General features: G+C 38.6%; 1 protein-coding gene and 1 long non-coding RNA gene across 3 annotated transcripts; one reads left to right on the top strand and one right to left on the bottom strand.

Moving 5' to 3' along the window:
- Nucleotides 1–6,906, top strand: LOC125496083 (uncharacterized). Its single transcript, XR_007272771.2, has 3 exons — nucleotides 1–797; nucleotides 1,782–1,846; nucleotides 6,621–6,906. It is a non-coding gene; the product is annotated as an uncharacterized LOC125496083 (long non-coding RNA).
- A 4,351-nt stretch (nucleotides 6,907–11,257) lies between these two features.
- LOC104906751 (zinc finger protein ZOP1) lies at nucleotides 11,258–24,597 on the bottom strand. Of its 2 annotated transcripts, none has more exons than XM_010695549.4 (6): nucleotides 24,413–24,597; nucleotides 24,051–24,123; nucleotides 23,716–23,916; nucleotides 23,541–23,628; nucleotides 12,102–12,197; nucleotides 11,258–11,991 (listed from the first exon to the last, which is right to left on the bottom strand). In XM_010695549.4, exons 2-6 carry the CDS (start codon nucleotides 24,057–24,059, stop codon nucleotides 11,636–11,638), a joined length of 750 nt encoding a protein of 249 aa, XP_010693851.2. In that variant the 5' UTR covers nucleotides 24,060–24,123; nucleotides 24,413–24,597; the 3' UTR covers nucleotides 11,258–11,635. The 2 variants fall into 2 exon arrangements, with proteins under 2 accessions (XP_010693851.2, XP_010693852.2); XM_010695550.4 differs by having other exon boundaries at nucleotides 24,051–24,128; nucleotides 24,413–24,596.
- Nucleotides 24,598–25,712: the final 1,115 nt, after the last annotated feature.

Raw genomic sequence — 25,712 nt, forward strand, 5'->3', positions numbered from 1 at the left:
AAAATATTCGCATTTCACAAAACATCTACAAAGCCACTAGAGATTGATGGAGAATGGAGCAATTTTCTGATTTTTGGATTGCAAAAATAAAATGAGTAAAAGCTTCAACCACCTCCATAACTTTGCCTCCTTCCTCACTCTTCCATGGGAACTTGGCAAACATGCCACCACCCTCCATTCTTTTCCTCTGCCCAAAAATCTGTCACTAATCCATCTTCTTAGCTTCCTCAAGTCAAAATTCAGAAATATTTACTCCAATCTTCTTCCTCCCAACTACTGAATTAGTGTTCATAAACCCACTATAAGTCTATAAATGGCCATGAAATCCATCACCAAGAACACACCAATTCTACAAACTTCCTCCTCTCACTTCTTACTTCACCACCACCTACGAACCACCTTTCCAACACCACAATTTCAGTTAAAACTTCGTCGAAAAATGTGACCAAAGGAACCCAAAAAGAAAACCGCAATTTTCTCTATCTCTTCTATGTTTCGGACCTTCCACCATCACCACCACGGTTGCGCTCAGTCGCGCGCCCTCCCCCTGCCTCGGCCGTCACTCGCCGGCCACCTGCGCGACTCATCGGAGCTCCGCCGCGCTTGCACCTCACGTTCTCTCTCTTCCTCGCACTCTTCTCTCTCGTCGCTCCTCTCTGTCGCGCCTAGCTGTGCGCACACCACCGACGACCTCCGTCCGCCACCGTCGCTGAATGCCGCATCGTCGCGCCATCGCTGCCTTTCGCCGGAGTCGTCCCCCTGCCACAGCACCGTCGTCCCTACTCTAAGAAGCAGAGGTAACGACATTCTTCTCTTTTTATTAAACAAATTCTGATTTCCTAAGTTTGAATTCAAGCCCAAGTTTAAATCCTTTGTTAATTATTTTAGTTTGGGCCTTGGAGAATACCTTTGGACTAAACTCAAGTGTTTATAATCTGAATTTTTTTTATGATTGGACTTGTTATGTTTATGACTAATTTAGTTAGTTTAAATTAAACCACTTAATTTGATTTCCTAAAAAATATGATTGGGCTATATTTCATGATTACTAAATAAAGTTGAGTTGTTTCAAACTAATTAAAATCCAATAAGCTTGGTATTTATAATATGAGTCTAAGTTATTATTGCTTCACTAAAAGTTCAGTTATAATAACAAGATAGCTTGACTTACTAGTTTTATGAGATTAAATAATATTACTTCCTCCGTTTTTTATTAGATGTTACACTTTTCAAATCACGGACTCCTAGGTGATTTTTGGAGAGGAGAGAGATAGAGAGAATGAAAAACAAGAGGGTCCCATGTAAACATGTGATAGGAGAGAGATAGAGAGAAGTTATTACCCAAAATAAAAGTGTAACATCTAATTTAAAACTTCCTAAAATAGAAAGTGTAACATCTAAAAAAAAACGGAGGAAGTAGAATAATATTAATGGCTCTATTATAGCTTTAAACTTAATTAATTTTGATAATGGACGACTAATTAATGATTAGCTATGAACTCCTACATTAATATATTTTCAAATGGCTATAAGTTATGTGATAATATAACCTTAAGTGTAATGTTTCGATAATTTTAAAACTTTAACCAAAGGAGCGATTTCACTTATTTAGTTGTTTAAAGAGTCACCTTAAGAAGTTATTAACGACTAAGTTAATGATGACCTTTAATGAGACCTTTATGACGTAATAATGAACGCTATGACCTTAATAAGCTTCAACTAATATTTAGGATTAAAAGCTAAATAATAAAACTTTCACTAATAAAACTATTCTTGATTAGATTAAATAAGATAAAGGATATTCCAAGCCTCTCCCGGCTATCAAGGTGGTTAAGCGAAAATCCAGGTAACGTCTACTGCTAGCAACCACACTCCCTTTCCAACTATGTTTCATATAATGCTTTTATGAAATGTTTATGCAATGTTTTTATGGTGTGCGGGATATGAAATGTTTATGCAATGTTTTTATGGTGTGCGGGATATGAAATGTTTATGCAAGGTTCTTGGCAGTATCATGTGGGTACCGCAAGTGTCACCTTTGTTGTGGCCACCCTTCTGGTTAATGATTGGACACCGAAAGTGTCACCTATGTTGTGACCGCCTTTCTGTGGGCACCACAAGTTCACCTATGTTGTGACCGCCCTATGGTTTGACCAACTATTACATCATTAAAGAGTCACGGAAAAAAACAGGGCTGTCCGAAAAATTTGAAAGGAGCAGACGCTCCTTTATAAATAGGACTGGGTGCTCCTATGGTAACTGGGCAAGGCAGAAAGTTGGAGCAAAGAGGGAGCGAGAGCTCCAAATAACAAGGAGCAGGCGCTCCTAAGAAAACTGGACAAACAGCTCAACTTCAAATGGCCATAACTTTCTCGTTTTTAATGCAAATCAAGCATGCGACCAATCGTTGGAAAGATAACGAGCCAAATTTTAATCTCCAATTTGAATCACTACAAAAATGATCTATGGTATGGAAGATATGGTCGTTCAATGTGGGCAATGTTGTGAACTTTGCTTCTTCAACTCCTATTTGCCTCCGTCCCTTTATCATTCATGATTACTCCACATTTTTGCATTCCTTTGGCTTTTATAGGTGGAATTATAAGTATATTTTAATTTGACCTACAAAGAACCAAGAAAACAATGTAAAAAGTAACTTGAAAAGTAAAACAAAGACATATCTAAAAAGAACTAGTAAAACAGAAAAAAGGTGCAATTTAAGCAAAAAAATAAGAAAAAAAGAGGGTAAAATACAAAAGAAAGGTTAGATATAGGGATAAATAAGGGATTTAGAGTGATATAAATATCACTCATCAAGGAAGCCAATGAGCGGGTTGTATTTGAGTTCTCTAAGACTTTAAAGAGGCCTATGATGGAGAGAATATGCCGAGTAAATCCAGTGGAGGATGAGATAGAGGATGCCGCGAGTGTGGTTCACACAGAGGATGAGTTGTGTGCTTCTCTTATCGAAGCCCTTAGCTTAGACATGGAAAAGGTGAAAGAATCCTCCATGCTTCTTGACACTACCATTGAGGAGACCCTATTGTTACATGAACAATGAATTCATTTGCACCCTTCCTCTCCCTCCCTAGTTGACTGTGAAAACCGTTGGCGGGTTCCCTACCCCTATCGACCCTCAGGACTGCTCTGATATGACCTAATTCAGTCCACCACTATAGAGAGGGTACCACGGGCTCCGAGGGTTCCGAGGTCCGACCACCGCATTCCTGTGAGTGAGGTGGCCGAACCTTCCTCCTCCCATTATTTTGATATGGCCTCCGTCATGACGGTCATCGTCTAGATGCATGCCTCTCAAGAGGCCAATCACCGTACGATCACTGCTACCCTTGCCGGTATCCGCATCGACCTTGACCATTTTTTGTCGATGGTGGATTGGCAAACTCATCTCGCCAATGTCTACTCCGAACGTGAGCCACCTTTCCCAAACCATCCCTACTACCCTCCTACTTTCGACCCTCGTGAAGGGCCATTTGAGGAGCCTCATTCGCACCCCTACCCCCTATACTCGTCTTACTTCTCTGATGACAGGTACTCAGGTACGTACTTCCCTCCTAACCCCCGTCTCGATAGGGGTGATGGTGGGAACTACTAGATGTTATTCATGAACCCCCCCTCCCTCTCCCTCCTTTTGCAACTTCGAGCTCGGTGTTTCGCTTAAGCTTGGGGGCCTTGCATGTATGCCTACGTTTTTGGGAGTTTGGGGTCATAGGTGGTTAGTGATGTAGGGTTCTATCGATTTTAGGTATAGGTCGGTGATTGGTCATATCTTCTTGGTCTTAAGCCCCCACCCCTGTTTCTTCGATTTCATCTTTGTACAGCTTATTTTTGGTAGTTTGTTTTTGGTAGCCTTGCTTTGCATTAAAAAAAATTCACATAAAAGAAAACATTTTTCTTTTATTCTTTTTCTTTTCTTTTTTTATTTTTTTATTTTTTATTTTTCTGCATTTAGGATAGCTTGGTTGCATGCATGATTTGTGGCTAAAAGTCTTATTGTGACTTTAAGTTATTCTTGAGAATGATAACTTTTGGTAGAGTCTTTGAAATTAGGCGAGTTGGTTGATTGGATTGCCTTACCCCTTGTGCAATGAACCCTGAAGGAGGGCCAATAACCTCGTAAGACTCATTTGCAACCCTCACCATTGATCACCCTAACTTGTGATTTGCATTTTAGCTCCTCAAGATTGCATAAGACTGAGCCTATATAAGAATGATTTAGGACGTTTCTTTTTGCTAGAAATAGGAGCTCAAAAGCCAAAAAGCTTTAATACCAGCATAATTATCCGCTTCTCAACCCATCTGAGCCTTTCTATCCTATTTTTGCTTAAACCTCATAGTAAGTCATGGTCAAACTTTCCCCAAAGTGGATTGCATGTCTAGTGTGTTGTTTTGATACTAAGTCTGGTTGAAAGTGAGTTAATATGCATGTATGATTGCAAAAATTGAAGAAAATTACGAGAAAGGAAAGGCAAAAAAAAAATAAAAGAAAGAAAGAAAGCTCTTATTGTTTCATTTGGATTTCTATTGAAAGAAAAGAAAGAGAGAGCAAATTGATGAGAAAAATGAAAAAGTTCAAAAAGTGAAAATCAAGGTTATGTGTGAGATTTTGGTTTGAGATTGGTGTTAGGACTAGCTTGAGGGAGTTTTTATCCCTAGTTTGTACTCCGCTTACCCTTTTTGCACCACATTCCTAAATTATCATCCACACCTTTAACCTAGTCCCTTTACAACCTTAACAAAGTCTTTTTTGACTTCTAGATTGGACTTGGTCGATTTAGTAGTGGCGGGCGAGATTTTGTGCAAGTCATGATGAGGGTCATCAAAATGTGGTAGAGGCGAGCTATTACGGTTGAGCATCCCTAAGGAGGAGTCAAACTCGGGACATGGAAGTGGGGAAGAGAGAAAAATCACTCTTGGAAAGCCTTTTTTGAAGCAGACTCGGTTGATCGGTGGATTGAATCCTTTGAGTCACTCTTGTGCTTCCTAATCATCTTCCCTTTGTGTTTGGTTGGTCTCCTAAATCTTATTATGAAATCATTTAGCGTGCATGTCATGGAGGAGAGAGGAGGGAGAAATGTGAGGAGGGAAAGGAAAAATGAAGGGTTAGGTCGTTAGGGTTAAATGAAGAGATAAGAAGTTTTTGCTGCGTGTTCTATATAGGAGAATGTTGGGCTTAACCTTGTTGGCCCATAAGCTGATGCGATTTTGAGGAGAACCGAATCAGTTTTGTAAACTAATCTGATTATCCATAAAACCGGATTAGCTCATGGCCCAAAAAAAATGCGCTAAAAAAAACCAACTTACTGATCCGGTTTTTAGAGAATCGGCTCTGTTTGGTCGTGTTATTTAAGGTTTTTTCTACTAGTGATAAGAGCAAGAGAGCTCAGTTTAGCAATAGATTATTTTATGTTTATCGTTTGAATGTAATGTCTCTATGCTGTAATAGTTTGGATCTACCGTCCCTAGGTTGTAATTCAAGTTTTAATTAATGCGGATTTTTTCGAAGTAAAGACAAGAGGACGGTGATTTCATTTAATTATCAAATTAGTCATAATGTTTTTAAGGCATAGTTATTAAAAAAAAGCCTACAATTTACTATGGTTGCATACATTTCTTTCAATTGCCCTTTCCTACATGTATGTTTCAAACAAAAACCAAGATAGGCTCACTAGTAGAATAATTGCTTATTGCTGCGGTCATATTGTTGCAATTTTGCCCATACGCAGCAATATGCCACGTAAAAGAAAATTATAAATAATCATATTGCTGAGGTTTCGGCCAAAAAACGCAGCAATATGGTATCAACAAATATTTTATGAAAAATTTTGACCCTTTGACGAGGATATATATTGTTGCGATTTCCGGCAAGAACCGCAGCAATATAATAAAAGAATATTAAAAAAACATTATTTTAATATATTGTTGCGGTTCTTTGAAAAAACCGCAGCAATAGCCTTTAAAATTTAATAAACCGCTTCTCTCACTTCTACCCATCTCACTCTTTCAGCCATTTAGGGTTTTCTCACCCTTTACACATCTCTCTCTCAGTCGTTTTATCCCATATACACTCTCTCTCCTCTCACCTCTCTCTCTCTCTCTCCCCTCTCACCTCTCTCTCACACACCATTTTCATCTATCTCCTCTCTCCTCTCTCACCCTCACCTCTCTCCTCTCACCTCTCACCGGTGCTTCCTCCTCTCTCCTCTCACCGACGCTTCCTCCTCTCTATCTCTCGTTCATTTCCACCGTTCGTTAGTCGTTTCCACCGTCCATCTTCGTCGTTCTCCATCTTCGCCACGAGCAACAAGTTTTTTTTCGTAATGTCGTTCTCCAGATTTGTTTAATTTTTTTTTTCGTTTTTGTTTTTTATTTTCGTTTTTGAATTTCGTTCTCCAGATCTATATTTTCATTTTTTTCGTTTCTATGTTTCGGTTGTCTTTTTTATTTTCGTCTTTTTTTTTTTTAATTTTCGTTCTCCGGATCTCCAGATCTATTTTTTCGTTTTTTTTCGTTTTTTTTTTTCGTTTTTGTTTTTGATTTTCGTTTTTGTTTTTGATTTTCGTTTTTTTGTTTTCGTTTTTGTTTTGATTTTCGTTCTCTAGATCTCCCGTCAATCTTCGAAGTGAACGAAGCGATGCCGACGAAGCCGCCAAGCGAAGCCACCGGCATTCGTCGTTCGAGTTTCAAGATCTAGATATTTTCCCTTTTTTCTTTAATTTTTAATTTTTAATTTTTTGTTAATTCTCTGTAATGCGAGCGTTCGAGTCAATTTTTTTCTTTTTCGTTTTTTTTTTATTTTTCCTTGTTAATCTTTTTTCATTTTTTTATATTTTGTAATTAGGGTTTGTAAAATATTATTTTTATTGAATATATAGTAGTTTGGGTTGATTACTTCTATGTTATTTCTTTTTTGACAGGTACTTTTGTGTTGTTATTGTACTGCAATAGTCTCCTTGGATTTAAAAATGTTTATATTATAAGTGTATTATAACTATCACAAATTTACGCCTTGAGTAATGAAAAAAAAAATACCTGCCATGTATATTGCTGTGGTTTTGGGAAGAAACCGCTACAATATACCTGTATTTTTAATATTAAAAAAATACATATTGATACGGTTATCCCAAAATATTCTGCGGGAATATTCTTATTTTTTTTATTATTAATTATAGCATATTGTTGCGGTTTAAAACCGCAACAATATATTAATTACCTATTGCTGCCCCCTTAATTCTTGCGCGGCCAAAACCGCCGCAATAGGGCACTTAATGACCGAAACAATAAGCATTCATCCTACTAGTGGTCCCTGAATGATGGTGTTGGAGGTCTTATTGGCGAGTTGCTGGTTGAGTTGATATGGGAGAAAGGTGATAAGGAGTAAAGAGTGAGAGTTTAGAAAGTAAAGGACTTTAGGAAAGGGGTTTGTTAATTATCGCCCCAAAATTACTTAAAATCGCCACAAATCTATTTTTTCGGACTATTTTACCCTTTCCTCTTTTACACACCACCAACCACCCCCACCACCACCCCTACCTCTACACTGTCACCTGTGACCCTCCACCGCCATCACCTGTGTCCCTCTACTGCCGTCACCTACTTCCGCCAACCACCACCATCACCCACAAACGATTTGCGAAATTTTTTTAGGCTTGGGCGAACGTCCGCGGTGGACGTTCGCCCCATGGCCGGGGCGTTTGGCCTGGACGTTCCGGCCATGGGTCGATCGTCCGCGGTGGACGTTCCACCCATGGCCGGAACGTCCAGGCCAGACGTTCCGGCCACGGGGCGAACGTCCATCGCGGACGTTCGCCCAAGCCTAAAAAAATTACACTGAGATCGTTTGTGAGTCGACGAAGTCGGTCTTGGTCTCAGGTCGTCGGGAGTGGTGGACCTGCGAGGCTGTCGAAATTCCGAGTACAACGCACAGTAGGAGTGGCCGGCGATGAAGGAGAGAGAGAACTCAGAGTTAAGGGTCTGCAAGTCGTGGCAGGATCGGAGGTGGGGTGGTGGTTGCGGCAGTCTGTGAGGAGGTGGGTGGTGGTGGTAGTGGTGGGTGGTGATGATATAAGGAAGAAAGAGAGAGAGGTTATAAAGGTAATTACAACTATTTTTTAGGCGATTTTAAGTAAATGCTGGGCGATGTATAGAAGTTCAGTTTAGGAAAACATCTAGTTGTTCTTAACTATCAAATTTCCATCCCGTCAAAAAAAAAACTATCAAATTTCCATGCATTCTTCCTATTTCTCGTACTACCTCCTTCATATAAACTAGAATTTGTAAAGTTTCTTTTTTTCATTTTTGTTAATTATTTTTTTAATAAATAAGGATCTCAATTAAGCAAAGTCGAAGAGGTTTAGATGTATAGAAAAGGTTGGTAAGATCATAGTAGAAAAAAGCATATATAATCTGATCCAGGTTTTTGAGAAATTTTGTGCCTCCTGAAGTCAGAATATTAGTGAATCTAAAAGCAAATTGATCTTTTCCCAAAACACCACGGAGGAACAAAGAACTTGTTTGACACCCTTATGGTTTGTGATAATGAAAACCTAAGCACCTACTTACTCTCTATCTCTCATAAAAGATTCTCTATAACCTAAATTTAACTTGTTGTTGATCAAGTTAGGGCTAGACTAGCGAAGTGAGAAACCAAATATTTGTCTAAAATAAGTCATTTATGCCTAGTTAATTCCACTCTTTCGACCATCCTAACATACTATATGCAAGCCACCTACCTGCTAATGAAAACTCTAAGAACCCCGATCAAATCTGCAGTATTGTTTAATGGGGAGAGGAGAACAGGAAAAATTTGCAATAGTTAACCGAGAACACAACCTTCCTCTCGAAGATTCAAGGACGGCTGGGAAGTAGGAATAAATCCTTTATGAATAAGGTTCGCATGGCCAAGTTAGGGTGGAAGATGCCCTAAAGCCACCAAAAACTTAGCCCAGGATTGTATCATCTCAAAATATATACACGATAGTCATGTCATCCAATTTAGCAATGGTTTCGTTGTTTGGAAAAGTATTGGCCACATACCTACAGGCAATAATAGCTCCCGGAGTTTAGGCAAAGGGGATACGATCAACATTTAGCGCAATGACTAGTTATCCGACCATATGATTTATTCGTAGGTGGGTACAAAATCGTTGTCCATAGCTGGAGATCAGGGGACTGTCTAGCATCATTACAAGGGACTTGGGGCTTGGGCATCATCTCTCTCCTTCTCTCCTCATTCATCCTTTACCGCATTTGCGTCTTCTCTCTCCTTTACCCAATGCTTTGGATGACCTCTTCTCTCCCAGACCCAACTTTAGGGTCAGTAAAAGAACGATCTTCATTGGATTTGGAAAGGAGACATGGAACCAAAGATGAAGTCTTTTATGTGGCTCTTATGGCATGACGCAATCCCAAAGAGTCATTTTGTCAATTAGGCGCATTATCCAAGACCCGGTTTGTCCTAGATAAGGACTCCGACCACATAATTCGTGGATTCCCTAAGACTAGTGCTATTTGAGATATGTCGAATACCCCAATAGTCCCAATTTTGCATTATTTGACTTGGTTTAAAGAGAACTTGTAGCATTTCCTTGTTCCGCAGGCTCCAATGGAAAAGTATCTTCCCATATATATGCCATGAGATATGAAAAGACAGAAACAACTATATTTTCAATAACAAGGACCCAACGCACACCAAAGTCATTAGCTTTAAAGTCGTGGAAATGCAAGAAAGTATAGCTTTGCAGGCCGTAACAAACCTCTTGTAGCTTAGACTGTCTTATGATCCACGTGGACGCGTCTGTTACTAGTTTATATGATGTTGTGGGCCTTGGGGGAGTGTTGAGAAATATTGAGGGAAAGTGGGTGCTAGGGTGGGGTAAAAGAGTTTATAACTTTATACCAATGACCCTCTTGAAGCTGAGATTTCAGCCATCCTTGAAGCATTATAATTTATACATTATGGAGGCTTTTTTAGCCATCCTTGAAGCATTATAATTTATACATTGTGGAGGCTTGTCAACACCAAGAAGTAGGATTGTAAAGTCGCGATGGATCTCATTTCATAAAAAGAATACTCTAACAACTTGCTAAAATGATCAACACCTGCAGGTAATGGCGCAAGAGAGACCCGGAAGTTCTAACTAAGCATTGTGGTCGACAGAGTTCGAATCCTCTAGAGTTTTAGTGAGACTCTACAAGGTAGAGTTGTATCTGAGCCATATATTTAAAAATCAAGGGTTCATATTGGTGGAAGGGAAGAGGATTAAGGTTGGCCTAGTGGTTGTAAGGCCCTCTTTCCACTCCTATGATAGGGGGGGGGGGGTGGGTTTTGAGTGTCACCCCTTGCAAGAAGGATCCCCAATTTTCCCCCTTCCTTGCAAGGGAATTCTCCTTACCTTAAAAAAATATATTCGTGGAAGGAAAAGATTTAAGGGTGGATTTTGATGATATGAAATAAGGGAGATTTTGAAAAGAGAATATATGAGTCATTGATTTTTTATCTAATGGTTGATATTGCTCAAACTCTACCTTGTAGAGTTATTTTATAACTCTAATGGATCGAAACACATGGTCGACAACTCAACAAACAACGAATGCAGGTAGTGGCGCAAGACAAAACCCGAAAGTTCTGACTAAGCATTGTGGTCGACAGCTCAACAAACGACGAATGCTTTGGCAAAGCTTTTAGGACCATGGATTTGAAATGAAGTGTAGCTAGGATTTTCCCACCCGTCCCCCTAGTTATTGTGTGCAACATTTGATTTTGAATTGTAAAACGTTAAAGAAATCTATGTAGTTGGATCCTATTATCACCAAAAAATAATGCCCGGCCCGACCAATGGGCAAACTTTTTTGGCCCCGGCCCGGCCCATGATCACCTCTAAAAAATCTTTGGTACCAAAGCTAAGTCAAATTTTAATTTGATACCAAGATTACATTTTAGTACCAAATGATTTTATTTTGATACACTTAAACTTAACTCTGGGACCAAATTTTTGTGAGATGCCATTTTAGCGTTTCACTATGAGACGCGTAGTTTTATACACTCGGTGACGTAAAGCTAAGAGTATTTTCGAAAAAGGAAAAAAAAGCTGAATGTGTCATGTTAGACTAACCCATCATTAATTGAGTTTATTTGTGTTAACCTGTTAGTAATGTTTTATTATGTGATTTCCAAAAAATTGTATTGCTTAGTTTTTTTTTCTTTTCGAATGAAGGTTGAAGTTTTCCCTTGCAGAAGTCGAGCCAAACTCAAAGAATTCTATAAAGGATTAGATATTACAACCAGGTCCATCAATTTTTTTTTTTTTTGTAGCAAGTAGCAAAGCAAATCTTATCCAGCTCTTGAGTGAAATACCAAACAAAGACTTCAAGTGAGCTTCCAGACATAGATCAACAAATGCAATACATTCAAAGAGATGGTTTACAAACTATACAGTAACATGACGATTATATTGCGAGGTCAGTGCCAATGATGGAGATAATAAAGAGAAGACAAAGGAGCAAATTACCTTTTGCCAACTAAAACTTGATATCAGAAAATCTCCGTCACAGGTTCAAAATCTGAAGTGATGTTTGTCGTCAAGAGGAAACAGCTTCTGTTTCTACTTTGTTAACATCAATTTCCATAGAGCCCAAGCAAGCTCTTCTCTCTCTCTTCCACTCTCTTCCTGGCCGCCTCCCTTGCTTTCAGTGCATCTGATTCTCCAGCAGGTACAGCCTTTGGCTTATCGTACGGCTTCTTCTTCTTTCCAACAGCAAGTGATGAAGAAGCACCTTTTATTGATCTTGTGGGATTCAAAGACCCCGAAACAACAGGCCCAGGTGCACCCCCACTTCGCAAATTTGCACCATTTTTCTTCTCAGTACGTTGACCTGATGTAGAAGCTAACAATGGCCTGCTCAAAGGGAACTTTTCTTTGGAGCCAGAGTTCTTAGCAGCTGCAAATGCCTCCTCCTGTGTCACCCACTTACCTGGTTCACAATAACAAGTGAAAAGAAACAAGGGTGTACAGAGTTGGCTAGAAAAATAATTGAATCAGCTTCAACAACAAACAAAAAAAAGAGTTCACGCAATCCTTTACCTAGATCACCAGAATAGTAGAAACCAGACTTTGGATCATACTGAATGCCACTATTTTCATCATAATAGTACCCCGAAGAGCTGTCGTATTCCCAAGCTGCCACCAACCCAGAAGAGTTTTGTAAGCAATGCAAACTTACAATAGATACTGAAGCAAAATAGACAGCCACACAAGTATAAGCTGCACACAAGAGGCTAGGTAGAAAATTGTTGTGTTTATTGTGTTGTAATGTTTGTATTTAATCAAGATTTGGTGGCTTCATAAACTCTAGGCTGTAATATGTGAGAGCTTACAGACATATATTTCTGAAAATAGTAACATTATGATCTGCCCAAAGAGAAAAGAAAAAGAAAAAACATGAATTCATGCAGGCCTGAGAAAGTGTCCCTATGTGCTACAAACATACAATGTTTCAGGAATAACACTTCAATACCTGCTTACTTATCTCCCCTTTCAAGATGGGATGATGGCAGACGAATTGCATTAAGCTATATTCAACAAGCCTATTACTATCCTATTTCTTGGAGCAGGCCTAGGAGCCTTCCTTACTAGATCAAAGGGTGTACAATCCTCCTCCATCCTACATAAGGAAATGGTTAATTTCAATAAAGAATAATGAATCGACAGGCTCCTTGCACTTTTTCCTCATTTAATAGCAGTTATCCATGTCATTTTGTAAAATAAAATATTATATAACCATAATTAATACTTTATTTTTATTGGATGTAATATCTTGAGATTTACACTTGTCAGTTTTCCTATTATGTACAAGTTTGATCATTAATATATTCAATTTTCTATTAATAAAAAAATTGTAAAGAGTTGGTGTCCTATCAATTCATCCAACAATTCCCTACATAATTTAAAGACTAAAAAGCTAAACTAGATGGTTTCGATCCATCCATATTCACAGTTTCTTCACAAATCAATCTCAAACATTGAAAGAAAATCCTTCATGGAAGGATTACACCAAGAATAATAATACTATTACCCAAATTGTTGAAGGGAGAGTTTTCAAGAATACACTCTAACCCCCTAAGAATTGTGGTTGAAAGTGAAACACAGCTACTCGAGATTGCGACCGCTTGGCCACTTAGCCATGGCCTAGAGCTATTCCGACAATCGACCTAAAACCTAGCTATGTTAGTGGACTCAGGTACTCATGTCGGACTCGGCTATTTTTCTGAAATTATTTCATAATTTTGGACCAATATATAGTGGCCATCTGTCCTGCTTATGTCTGACTTTCGAGGAACCAACAACTTGAGGTAAAATGAAGAGTCTGAGTAATGTAGGTCCCTAGTGTGTTTGGTTGTGCAACTCCAATCTACTTATTTTGATTTTTCAAACGAGGGGAAATCAACCCTATTTACCTATTTTCATATCTAAAGCTGCTTGTGAAATGTAACTCTCTTCCTCAAGAAAATCTACCCATACAAAAATTCAATGCAAAGAATTCTCCCAAACCAGTTATAAACTTTGTGAACTGATTTAAGCCTCCAATATTTTTCAAACAGATTATACTTTCCACTTAACCATCACATGCACCCTAATCCAAATTGTGTACTCTTCTATATTTGATAAATCAATGTTTATGAGTGTCCTTTAGTGTATCCATATAATCACTCCCTTCACAGGGACAACAAATTGTCTAGCTCATGCATTTAGAGGAAGAAATGATCTCAAAACAACAGACCGAAAAGCAGAACTATTATCTACGGTTCACAGCGCTGGTTATTGACTGGGTTCAACAACTAAGAGTTCAGCTTAGCTATTAAAGGGGAATGGAACGACCTGTGCCAATAATTATCATTTGGCAATCAGTGGCTAGGATGACAAATTTTTCTCACTGGTATGACTGGTATCCCCCTCACCCCCCCCCCCCAAAGAAAAGGGAAAAAAGAACTAGGACCTGCTAAACATTTGATCTAAATAAGACATATGATCATCTCTCTTGGGATTTCCTGTTTTCATGTCCGGAAAGAATGGGTTTTCCTTGCAAATGGTGGAAGTAGGTTTCGATTCTTTTTCTCCACAACTCATTTCTCGGTGTTGGTCAATCAGCAGCTGGGAAACTCCCAAAACAAGGGCTTAGCAGCAATCACAGATGTTGGTTGAAAACTGTCCAGTAGCCAAATCCAAGTATTAGCCAAGCAAAGCCAGACAGACACTTGGTGCAATGTCAACTCTGCCTTGGCAAAGCCAGGCAGCATAAACAAGATAAGTGGTCAAACTCCACACTCTCCAAGTATGTGGACTGAGGGTAAGATTCAAGAAGGGGTAATATACTAAGAGACAAATGAAGATAAACATGGAAGACAAAGTGAAATTTCATTTCATTCAGAGTGAAATTACAAGGTCTAGTAGGTCTCCAAGGCAGACCAAACCTATCACAAACTACTACTGACGTGGCGAGTACCTAACAATCAATGTACGGAAATCAAACACCTAATTACATAAAGAAGAGCTACAAAAGAAAATACAATGTACTAGAGGACGCCAGACAAAAGATGAAGAATAAAGCATTGACATACGCAGCAAAATACCGAGCCAACTGTCAAACATGATGGCAAGACCCAGAAGAAGAATGAGGAGATTGATCAGATAGCTACCCAATTCCTATGCAAAAGGGTCTACCTTTTTGGTTGTCGACTCCCCTTGAGCCTCCAACTCAGCAAGTTGGGTAAAATAGAGAGCTCTTCTTCAGGAGGAGGGCCATTGTACTTCTTCTCCACTCTGGCCAGGTCCACTGGGAGCCAGTCGAAGGGGAAGCATGCCTACTTCCCCTTAACTTCGTCGACTGCCAAAGAAATGGCAACCTTCTTCTCCTCCTTATATAGTGAGGCCCTTAACTCCCACAGTTGAGACTCATGGGCTTTGGCTTGTTCCCCTAACTGAGTCTTATGGGACTTGGTTTTATCTTCAAGTGCTTTATCTGCAATCTGGAGTTTTTCAGTCAAATATTGCGCCTCCTTTGCATTTTTCTCCACCAATTGGCGTAACTCCTCTGCTTGATTCTCAGAAGCAGCCCATGCCTCCTGCGCCTCAGAAGTCGCCTTTTTCGATTGCTCCAACTTGGCAACAGCATCTGACTTCTCTGTCTGAGCTGTGTGCATGTTCTCCTTGACCTCCTTGAGCTCCTGGATCTTATCTCTCAAACACTGGTCAAGTTGGCGCACATCACATAGAGCACTATTCTTCTCCGTGATAGATTTGTTCCTCTCACCAGTCAAGTTTCGGATTTCCTCCTCTAATGCAGCAACCTTGGTAGTCAAGCTCTAAGATCGTACTCTCCGATGATTTTGACCTACCCTGTAGACCCTCCCTCAAACGGCCTGGGCCTTAAGGTTGTCTAGCTCAGCTTTGTGGCCACTACCGACAATGGTCTCCATGAGAGATAACACCCCAATCTTGGAGCTCTGTACAAAGTCAGCAAAAAAAAAAGAACAAAACAATATAGAGGAGCATATAAGTGGTGGTTCGGTATACTGAGAATTATGTAAGTTTTGGATATGCTTTTGGTTTATATGCCCCATTCGACAATGCCAAATGTAGGTTAGGTTTGAATCATTTGATTTTTGTGTCTTGCTATCTATGTTATAGAGTTGTACTGACCTATCAAGCACATATAACACTAGCATAGAACATATTATTGTAAATTTCTAGGAAATAGAACAACACTTTTCTTAATTTCAAAACAAAACCCGTCATAATCCAAAACAGAAACATAAATTATGTTCTTAGTTATAGAAGGAACAAAATAACAATTATTGAGTTCTAGATGGCAAATGCAAACTATAGCTTCCTATGGCAAGTGCAACAACCCGTCCTCCACTTCCAACGCGCGGCTCTACCTCGCCCTTTGCCAGCTTCGTACTTCTTTTTAGTCTATGCACATCATTAACTATGTGAGAACCACAATCAATATCCAATACCCATAAAGAAGTAGAAGTTAAATGGATTTCTATAACAAATATACCTGAAGTGGAAGCCCCAGACTTCTTTTGATCCAAGTATTGTTTTCTGCGGCGACCTTTGGCTTGGCGGTAGGCTTAGGTTTTTCAGCAACAACGGCAACTTGCTTGCCTTTGTCCTTCTTCCCTGCCCATTTCTTCTTAAAACCCTTTCCCTTCTTAACCATCAAAACATTTTTCTTTGGTTCCTTAGGGATGTTCCTCTTAGCATTGACCAACAACTCATGCAGCTCTTGCAAAGTCTTTTCAGACTCATTCATGTTGAGGGTCATCCTGAAGTGATTGAAATTGTGAGGCAATGAATAGAAAATAATGTCAGTGGCCAACTCAGCCCTATAAGGGAACCCAAGTCGTTCCATGTTTTCAAAAAGACCCATCATGGCGAAAACATGGGCCCAATAGTTTGACCAGCTTCATGTGACATTCCAGTATCTCCTTGTTAGTCTCATAGTGCTCAACTCGAGATGAGTCTGGAACATGGCCCGCGACTCTTGCATAATGGTATAGGCATCCTTGGTTTCAAACCTCTTTTGGAGGTTCGTCTCCATGGCTGCTATACCATTATGCAAGAGCTGCGGGCCATGTTCCAGACTCAGCTCGAGTTGAGCAGTATGAGACCAATACGGAGATACTAGAATGTCAAATGAAGTTGGTCAAGCTGTTGGCCCCATGTTTTCGCCATGATGGATCTTTTTGAAAACATGAAACAACTTGAATTCCCTTATAGGGCTGAGTTGGCTACTGACAACATTTTCCATTCATTGTCTCACAATTTCAATCAGTTCAGAATGACATTCAACATGAATGAGTCTGAAAAGACTTTGCAAGAGCTGCATGAGTTGTTGGTCAATTCTGAGAGGAACATCCCTAAGGAACCAAAGAAAGAGGTTTCGATGGTTCAGAAGGGAAAGGGTTTCAAGAAGAAATGGGCAGAAAAGAAGGACAAAGGCAAGCAAGTTGTCGTTGTTGCTGAAAAACCCAAGCCAACCGCAAAGCCAAAGGTCGCCGCGGAAAGCAAGTGCTTCCATTGTCACAAGATAGGACACTGGAAGAGGAGCTGACCTCTATATGAGGAAAAGAAGTCTGGAGCTTCCACTTTAGGTATATTTGTTATAAAAATCAATTTGACTTCTACTTCTATATGAGTATTGGATACCGATTGTGGTTCTCACATTGAGGAAAAGAAGTCTGGAGCTTCCACTTTAGGTATATTTGTTATAGAAATCCATTTAACTTCTACTTCTTTATGGGTATTGGATATTGATTGTGGTTCTCACATAGTTAATGATGTGCATAGACTAAAAAGAAGTACGAAGCTGGCAAAGGGCGAGGTAGAGCTGCACGTTGGAAATGGAGCACGGGTTGCTGCACTTGCCATAAGAAGCTATAGTTTGCACTTGCCATAAGAAGCTATAATTTGCCATCTGACTTGGTTTTAGAACTTAATAATTGTTATTTTGTTCCTTTGATAACTAAGAACATAAATTTTGTTTCTGTTTCGGATTCTGAAGGGTTTTGTTTTGAAATTAAGAACAAGTGTTGTTCCATTTCCTACAAATCTACAACAATATGTTCTATGCTAGTGCTAAATTGATGAATGGTTTATATGTGCTTGATAGATTTATACAATTCTATAACATAGATCACACGAAACAAAAATCAAATGATTCACTTAACCTACATTTGGCATTGTCAAATGGGTCATATAAACCAATAGCGTATCCAAAAGTTACAAAAGGATGGTATTTTTCCATCATTTGATTTCAAATTATTTGATGTATGTGAATCATCTTAATGGGTAAGATAACAAAACCACCGTTTACTAGAAAGGGTGAAAAGGCCAGCGACCTCTTGGGCCTCATACATACAGATGTTTGTGGTCCTATGAGCACAAAGGCAAGGGGAGGGTTTAATTACTTCATTACCTTTTGAGTAGATATAGATATGTCTACTTAATGAAACATAAGTCGGAATCTTTTGACAAATTCAAACAATTCCAAAGTGAAATACATAATCAACTTGGTAAGACAATAAAAGCATTGCGATCCGATCGTGGTGGCGAGTATTTGAGCCAAGAATTTGATGATCATTTCAAGGATTGTGGAATTCTTTCACAATTGACTCCACCAGGAACATCGCAGTTAAATGGTGTATCTGTAAGGAGGAATCGAACCTTACTGGATATGGTTCGATCAATGATGAGTGTTGTCGATCTTCCGATTTCTTTTTGGGAATGCTTTTGAAACAGCTACACACACACTAAATAGAAGTCTGTCAAAGGTTGTAGAAAAGACTTTATATGAGTTATGGAATGGAAAAACTCCAAACTTATCTTTTCTTAAGATTTGGGGATGTGAGGTCTATGTAAAGCGGTTACTATTAGACAAACTTGCACCCAAGTCAGATAAATGTCTCTTTGTGGGATACCCAAAAGAGACAATGGGTTATTACTTTTATAACTGTCAAGAGAACAAAGTGTTTGTTGCTCGTGATGGTGTCTTTAGTGAAAAGGAATTTGTTTCTAGAAAGACAAGTAGGAGTAAAATAATACTAGAAAAAATTCGAGATGAGCAACAACTGGACATGGGTCACACCATGTCAGAAACGGCCCGACAAGACGAAAGTAAAGTTCAGGAGATGTCGTATTCAACGCGTGAACCTCCTACCGTCCCACTTGAATCTAATTTAAACGAAAATCTTTAAGAAGTTTGAAGAGTCTTCAAGTAGACCAAGGATTCCAAACAAAAGGTTGGTTAATTTCCTAAAACTCTAAAATTATGATTTTGGAGAATTCAGAACCTACTACCTACAAACAAGCTTTGACGAGCCTAGACTCTAGAAATAACTTGAAGCTATGAAATCCGAGTTAGACTCCATGTATGAGAATAAGGTTTGTACCCTCGTCGACTTTTCTCGAGTAGCATTGCTTAAGTCAATTCGGATACTTTTAGATGCATTTTATGATTACAAAATTTGGCAAATGGATGTCAAAACTACATTCTTGAATGGGTTCTTATATGAGGATGTGTACATGACACAACTTGAGGGTTTTGAGGATCTAGAAAATCCTAAAAGGGTTTGCAAGCTTCAGAGATCCATTTATGGATTGAAGCAGGCATCTCGGAGCTGGAATCTTCAGGTTGATGAGGCAGTTGAACAATTTGGTTTTTTCAAAAGCGAAGAAAAGTCTTGTGTTTACAAGAAGTTTAGTGGGAGCAGCTTAGTTTTCTTGGTTTTGTATGTAGATGACATAATACTCATGGAAAATGACATACCAATGCTTAAGTCAGTCAAGGAATGGTTGAAAAGTTGTTTCTCTATGAATGACCTTGGAGAAGCTTAGTACATATTAGGAATTAAACTCCATAGAGATAGGTCTTGAAGGATGATTGGACTAAGTCAAGAAACTTATATTGATAAAGTTCGTGCAAGGTTCAACATGCAAACTCGAAGAGAGGATTCGTTCTCACGTCACATGGCATATTGCTTAGCAAGAGTCAGTGTAGCCTGATGAGTTAAAGCGAATGAGTAGCATCCCTTATGCTTCGACTATAGGATCATATGCCTTGAGCATGTATACCAGGTTCCAAGCAAATCCAGGAGAAGCACATTGGACTGCAGCTAAGAACATCCTTAAGTACTTGAGGAATACTTAAGGTTTGTTCTTAGTCTATGGAGGACAAAGTGAGTTGGTTGTTGAAGGTTATACTGATGCAGGCTTCCAAACCGACAGAGATGATTACCGCTCTCAGTCAGGGTAGGTCCTTCGTCTAAATGGAGGAGCAGTGAGCTCGAAGAGCTCAAAGCAAAAGCACTGTAGCAATATTTAGCAGTGCCTTGAATAAGCTAAGGAAGCAGTTTGGATAAAGAAGTTCTTGACGGAGATGGTTACATACCTAGTGCTCTGGAAGGGATTGATTTGTTCTGTGCCAACAATGGTGCTATTGCGCAAGCAAAGGAACCGAGATCACATAACAAGTCCAAACATGTAATGAGGAAGTTTCACCTCATTCGAGAGATAGTTGACAGGAGTGATTCTGCAAAGTTCACACGGATGAGAATGTGGCTGATCCGCTAATTAAACCACTATCTCAACCCAAGCATGAGTGTCACGTTAGGGCTATAGGCTTGAAGCAAATGTTAGAGTGGCTTTAGATTGTAATAGGTTTAGAAAAACTTGTTACAACGTAAAGACCGCATTCGGGTTGTGCTAAAAGTTGAGTGGGAGTTTTGGTTGCCACAAGATTGAAAAGTCCTACTATATGAGATGGGATGGGTGTCTTGGCCCCTTGGAGAGTGAAAATTGAAAAATGCATAGCCGTGCTCAAATGGATTATATGATGATCATTTGTTTGTCAATTCAAACTCGAATTTCAAGGATTACTTTGAAGACTAGTATGAATGACATAGATATATGGTCATACTATCAAATTGGACCCTGAGATACTTAAGGAATTTGAATATTGCACACTCGTCTCGGACAAGTAGGAGATTGAAGGAATTATGTCCTCGACTTTAATGCAATTACTAAATATAGTATGGATTGTATTATGGAGATAATAAGTTCATTAAATTGGGTTGTTTATACGTCTTGCTAGAGAATGTTATAGAACTTTGTGTTAGTAAATTATAAACCCGAAGTCCAATTAAATGGATCCTATAAGGCACGCATAAGATTTGGATCAACAAAAGAAAAACCTAAAGCCCATAAAGGGCTCTTGGGTGGCCGGCAAAGAGAGAGAGAAAAGGGATTGCCTAACCTAAATACATTTGTATATTAGTTAAGTAATCACAAGGAAAATATACAAGATCTCTCAATATTCTTCTCTCTCCTATTCTCTCAAAAAGGGCCACGTTATTCTCCAAGAAAAGAAGAAACATTTCTTCCTTCCAACTAGCATTGGTGAAGTGTTGATCTGGATTATAACAAGCTTTGTGGAAATCACGCTTCATAAATTATTATGTAATTCTTGATTGTATATGCATGTGATCCTGTTTAAGTGCTTATGAATATGATTCATGAAATTCCCCTTAGAGTATTTAAATCCCTACATAAAGGGACATGGGCACACGATACCATCTCCATCGTCTGAGCCTTCGGGATGACATGCTTCTCAACACATGCCATAGCCTCACATTCAATGTTCGTATTACTAAAAAAATGTTAACATTCCATCAGTTTTTTCTTCTGCAATGTGTCAACCAAGCTTAGGCTTTCTTAGCATCCTTGACGGAAGCGCCATGAGACTCATCAGCTTTCTTCTTGTGCTTAGGAACAAAAGGCTTATCAACATCAGGAAGAGATTGGCTTGCTCCACCTCCATATTGCGTATGGATGCCAGCGACGCAAAGATGTACTTCCCTCCACGAAGTCCCTCATCAGACCCAAAGGAAAGGAGGAGCATCGTTCACCATATTGAAAGATTGTCCATGGTGGGTGGCATGCTAGAAGTCCCAATGTTGACCCTTGCACGACTCATTTTTAGCCTCTCAAGCATTGTAAGAAAGGGGGTCACGCGACAAGAACAAGTGGGACCCGTGTGCATGACTTCTTCTCTGCAGTTTTTGCACGCTAGGAGTAGAGAACACACTTGGTATCCCACTCTCCTAACAAGAAGAAATAATCATATCTTATCAGACAAAAAGTAGCCAAGCTAAACAAATCGAAACATCAAAAGACACCTTTAGAGTACAAGAGGATTAACTGTCCCAAGAAGAATCTCTTCAAAAAAATCGAAGTAGGGGAGCCAGACAATAGGTTCTGACCTATCTCTCTTATGTAGAGTAGGGTTTGTTGAAAGGATTCGTAAAGCGTTTCCAGGTGGCTTTTTAAGTTTGCCATCAAATCCGACGGCTGCCTGGACACGCGGTGGAAACTACCAAATTGGAGTACGGTTGGGGAAGAGGAAATTTCCGAGAGGCTTTTGCTTCCATTCAAATATATATGATGACCGAAGCGGCTAATAAGCAATGGCCTAATGAGGCGCCAAACACACTGACATACAGATTAGACAATTGTAAAAAGGCCTCGAAGACGCCTAATGGATGTGGGTACCCTAACCCACAACCAATTGTCCCTCTAATTTTTCTTATGTGTCTACAAGGCAATCAAAGGACCACAAGCCCTTTCATGCCTTTAAAAAGGTAGGCTTTAAGATAAATAAAACGGATATGAAAAGATGGAATGTGAGGGGGTAGTCTCTAGTAGACTAACCAAGGGGGCATGGGTATCTTAGTAGTAATATACACTAGTTAATATTTTAGCTTGGGGAGTAAAGCAAATACACTATAAATAGAGGAGATTAGGGAGAGAAGAAGGTATAAAGAATATATCGAAGAGTTTATTTTAGTGGTTAGTTTGGAAGTGTGACCAAGTCACTCGAAAATGTAATTTTCTATTGTTATCAATCAAATATCGTAGGTCACCTCGCCTTGGACTTCTAAGGCGATTTCCCTTGCGCCTGAAGTCGCCTAACGCTTTTTAAAACTAAGGTTGGACACTAGGAAATTGTGATCTTCTTTTAGCATTTTTTGAGTAACATGAGGTCTCAATTAGACTGGAGAGTGGGTATTTAATAGCATCAACATTACAAATTAAACTTCTACTCATCTAATTTTCTTCTTTCTTCTTAAATCTTCCAAATAAAGTGTCCTACATATCTATTCAACTACAAACTTCTGCAACTTCCTTACAGGAAAATCTCTTTCATGTTGTTGATATTTAGTAGACAAAACTTCCTCCTAAGGCTTCCTATTGTACTTAGGTGACAGTCAAAGGGAAGACCCCAACCAAAGATATTCTTAAGCAAAAGGACTTTTTCGTCAAAGTCATTGCACTCTGTGCCTTCAAAAGGAAGAATATGTTGTTTACCTTTGACCATCTTGTCCACGGGTTTTGTCTCTTTGGCACTTATAATTGGCTTTGTTTGGGATAAGCTATGTCCTTACTTTCGTCTGTTAAGGATGTTCTTGTTGCAAGGATAAGAAGGACAAAAAATTTGGTTTGTTGAGGTCTAGAAAATGGTCCCATTGGTGGTTCAATGGTGCACTTAGAAAAAAAAAGCATTGGGTTTTTGCGGGCATTGCTTTTCCTCATCGAGATTTCAAGTCCCAATATGTGAGGCATTTTGTGTAGGTGAAGCCAAGTTTTAGCTTGAGGACGCCACTTGCTCTTCGTGATTATGTAGATAAACTACTTGAAGATAGCTTGCGAGCATGAGCTTTTCTGTCCTTAGCAGCCCTTTTACATGTGGGTGTCTCCCCCTAAGAGTCTTTCTAGTTTCAACCTTTATTACTTATCCAAAAATACATATATCTTAATAAGTATTAAAATGATGGCAAAGCAAGATGATGCACACTCCTTTACCCCACCTCACAAACAGTTGGAAATAAAAAGATCAAAAACAGGAAAGAATTAGAAAGTGACAGATACTATCATTATCATGATATTACCACTAAGCAGTACCTGTGTCACCAGGTCGAAAATCAGCAGGGGCTTGCGACTGCTTGGTCTCTTGAGATGCTATATCTTTCTGATAGCTGCGTATAGCTTTCTGCCGTAGACATCCAAAGGGCACTATATTTAATCAAAAAGAGACTATAATAGTAAACTGCAGTAGTGGTAAGGTGAGAATTTTTACAGCTTCAATTTGCTGCAAGGTACGCGCAGCTTCTTTTTCTTGCTTCTCCTTTGCAGCCTTCTCTGTGCGCATATCAGCAAGACGCTTGGTTACATTTTCCTTGTGACGCGTCCCTAGTTCATGATTCCTAATCGTCGTGGGATTGTCCGTTATGAATATTTTGCAAAAGTCACACCATTTCATGCCCTGGCTCACCCAATACTGCCCAATATTCCAATATAGATAAATTTTTGGTATGAAGAAACCCGAAATGGTAGTCAAGTAGAAAAGCCAAAATCTCAAAGAACATAGCACACAAAAAAAATAATCAAACTGCAAGAACTAAAAGGACGTACCTCTGTCATCGTTACTTCAACCAATATTGTCAAATTCTTGATTGTTTCCGAATCAGAACCCACAGGCCCGTCTCTGAGCTATCATAGATTTAGTTACCATTTAGTTCCATGAAACAAACAAACATGAATTAACAAGTTTTACCCAGAAATTCGAATCATAAAAACATGAAATAACCAAGTATCTGAGATAAAGAAAAAACAGGTTGAATTCATGAAACAAACAATAACAACAGCATAAAAACAAACAATGGTATGAATAATCAAATGAAGTAGATCTAAAAATCGTAAATTGACACCAAAATTCGCAACAATAACAAAAATCGTCTGAACAAGTAGATTAATCCAAGGAACAAAAGAAGAACCTGGAACGAGCTTCTGCAATTCGAGCACGAGGTAGAGGAGAGAGAATACGAAATTTCAGATTCGAATTGGCTTGTGTGAGTGAAACGAAAAATGTATGGAGTTTTTGACTGATATGGTGTATACGAAATGTAATACGAAATTTAGATTCAAGTTCGCCTGTGTCAGTGGAGGAAAAGTGTAGGGACTAGGGAGTTTTTGACTGAACTAGGACCTGTTTTCCCAACTTATCAATTCAGTTCAGTTCAGTTCAATTTAATTTAGCTCTAGATAATACTTTTACTCTCACATATCACTATTTAGTTCAGTTCAATTCAATTCAGCTATTTTATACCAAAGAGAACATGCTCCTAGTGTATACGAAATTTCATGTGGGACGTTTCTTAAAGACAAAGTATGAGCAATAATATTATTGTGTGACATAAATGAAAAGAAAAATTATTATTTTATATCAAAGTAAATGTATAATGAAAAGTTAGTGATCTCATTCTAAAAATAGAAACAAAAATAATGAATAAATTAATAAGGGATATCCCCTATTAAGGGACATGTGATGAAAATGTTTGTAACTGAGATTGTGTTATGGTAAAATTGATTTGAAAGCATGTTATGTCGTGTAATTTTTTTGTTATTGTATGTAGTATTAACGTTTGGTAAGTTCTTGATTATGAATTTTTTTTTTATTGAATCTTTTTTATTGGCAAGTTTATATGATTGAATCTTATATGAGTTGATTGGGTTTAAATTTGATTTGATTAATATTTTTGTTTTGGCAAGTTTATGCATGAAATTGGCCATTTTGGGTTGATTAGGTGGCCAGAGTGGCATTTAAGTAAATTTCAAGGGGGACACCATTGTTCCCCTTGTCTTATATAACAGAGATATGGTATATTTTTGTTTACAAACAAAACCAAACAATGAAAATATCTTTTCTTGATTTTTTAATATTTTATAAATGAATCTACCAACCAATTTACATGCTTGCTTTTTAAATAGAACAAAAGTAATGTATCCAATCTTGTCATAAATAATAACTTATACTTTAAATATGTAATAATACCAGAATACCCTAATACATTTACCTATTTTGAGATTTATAATTTTACTTATTATTTATCACGTAGAATTTTCCTTCCTTTTTCCTTCTTAACCTTGCAAATACTGATTCTCTAAAATGACTAAATCCAATTTAAACTAATAGGAATAAATGTAACAATTTTTTGTTTATTCAAGAGACTGTCTTTTAGCCATATTTACCTATTTTGTGATTGATAATTTTAATAATTAATCATATTGCTTTAC

The sequence above is a fragment of the Beta vulgaris genome, chromosome 3, assembly GCF_026745355.1.
Source record: "Beta vulgaris subsp. vulgaris cultivar EL10 chromosome 3, EL10.2, whole genome shotgun sequence".
NCBI lineage: Eukaryota > Viridiplantae > Streptophyta > Magnoliopsida > Caryophyllales > Amaranthaceae > Beta > Beta vulgaris.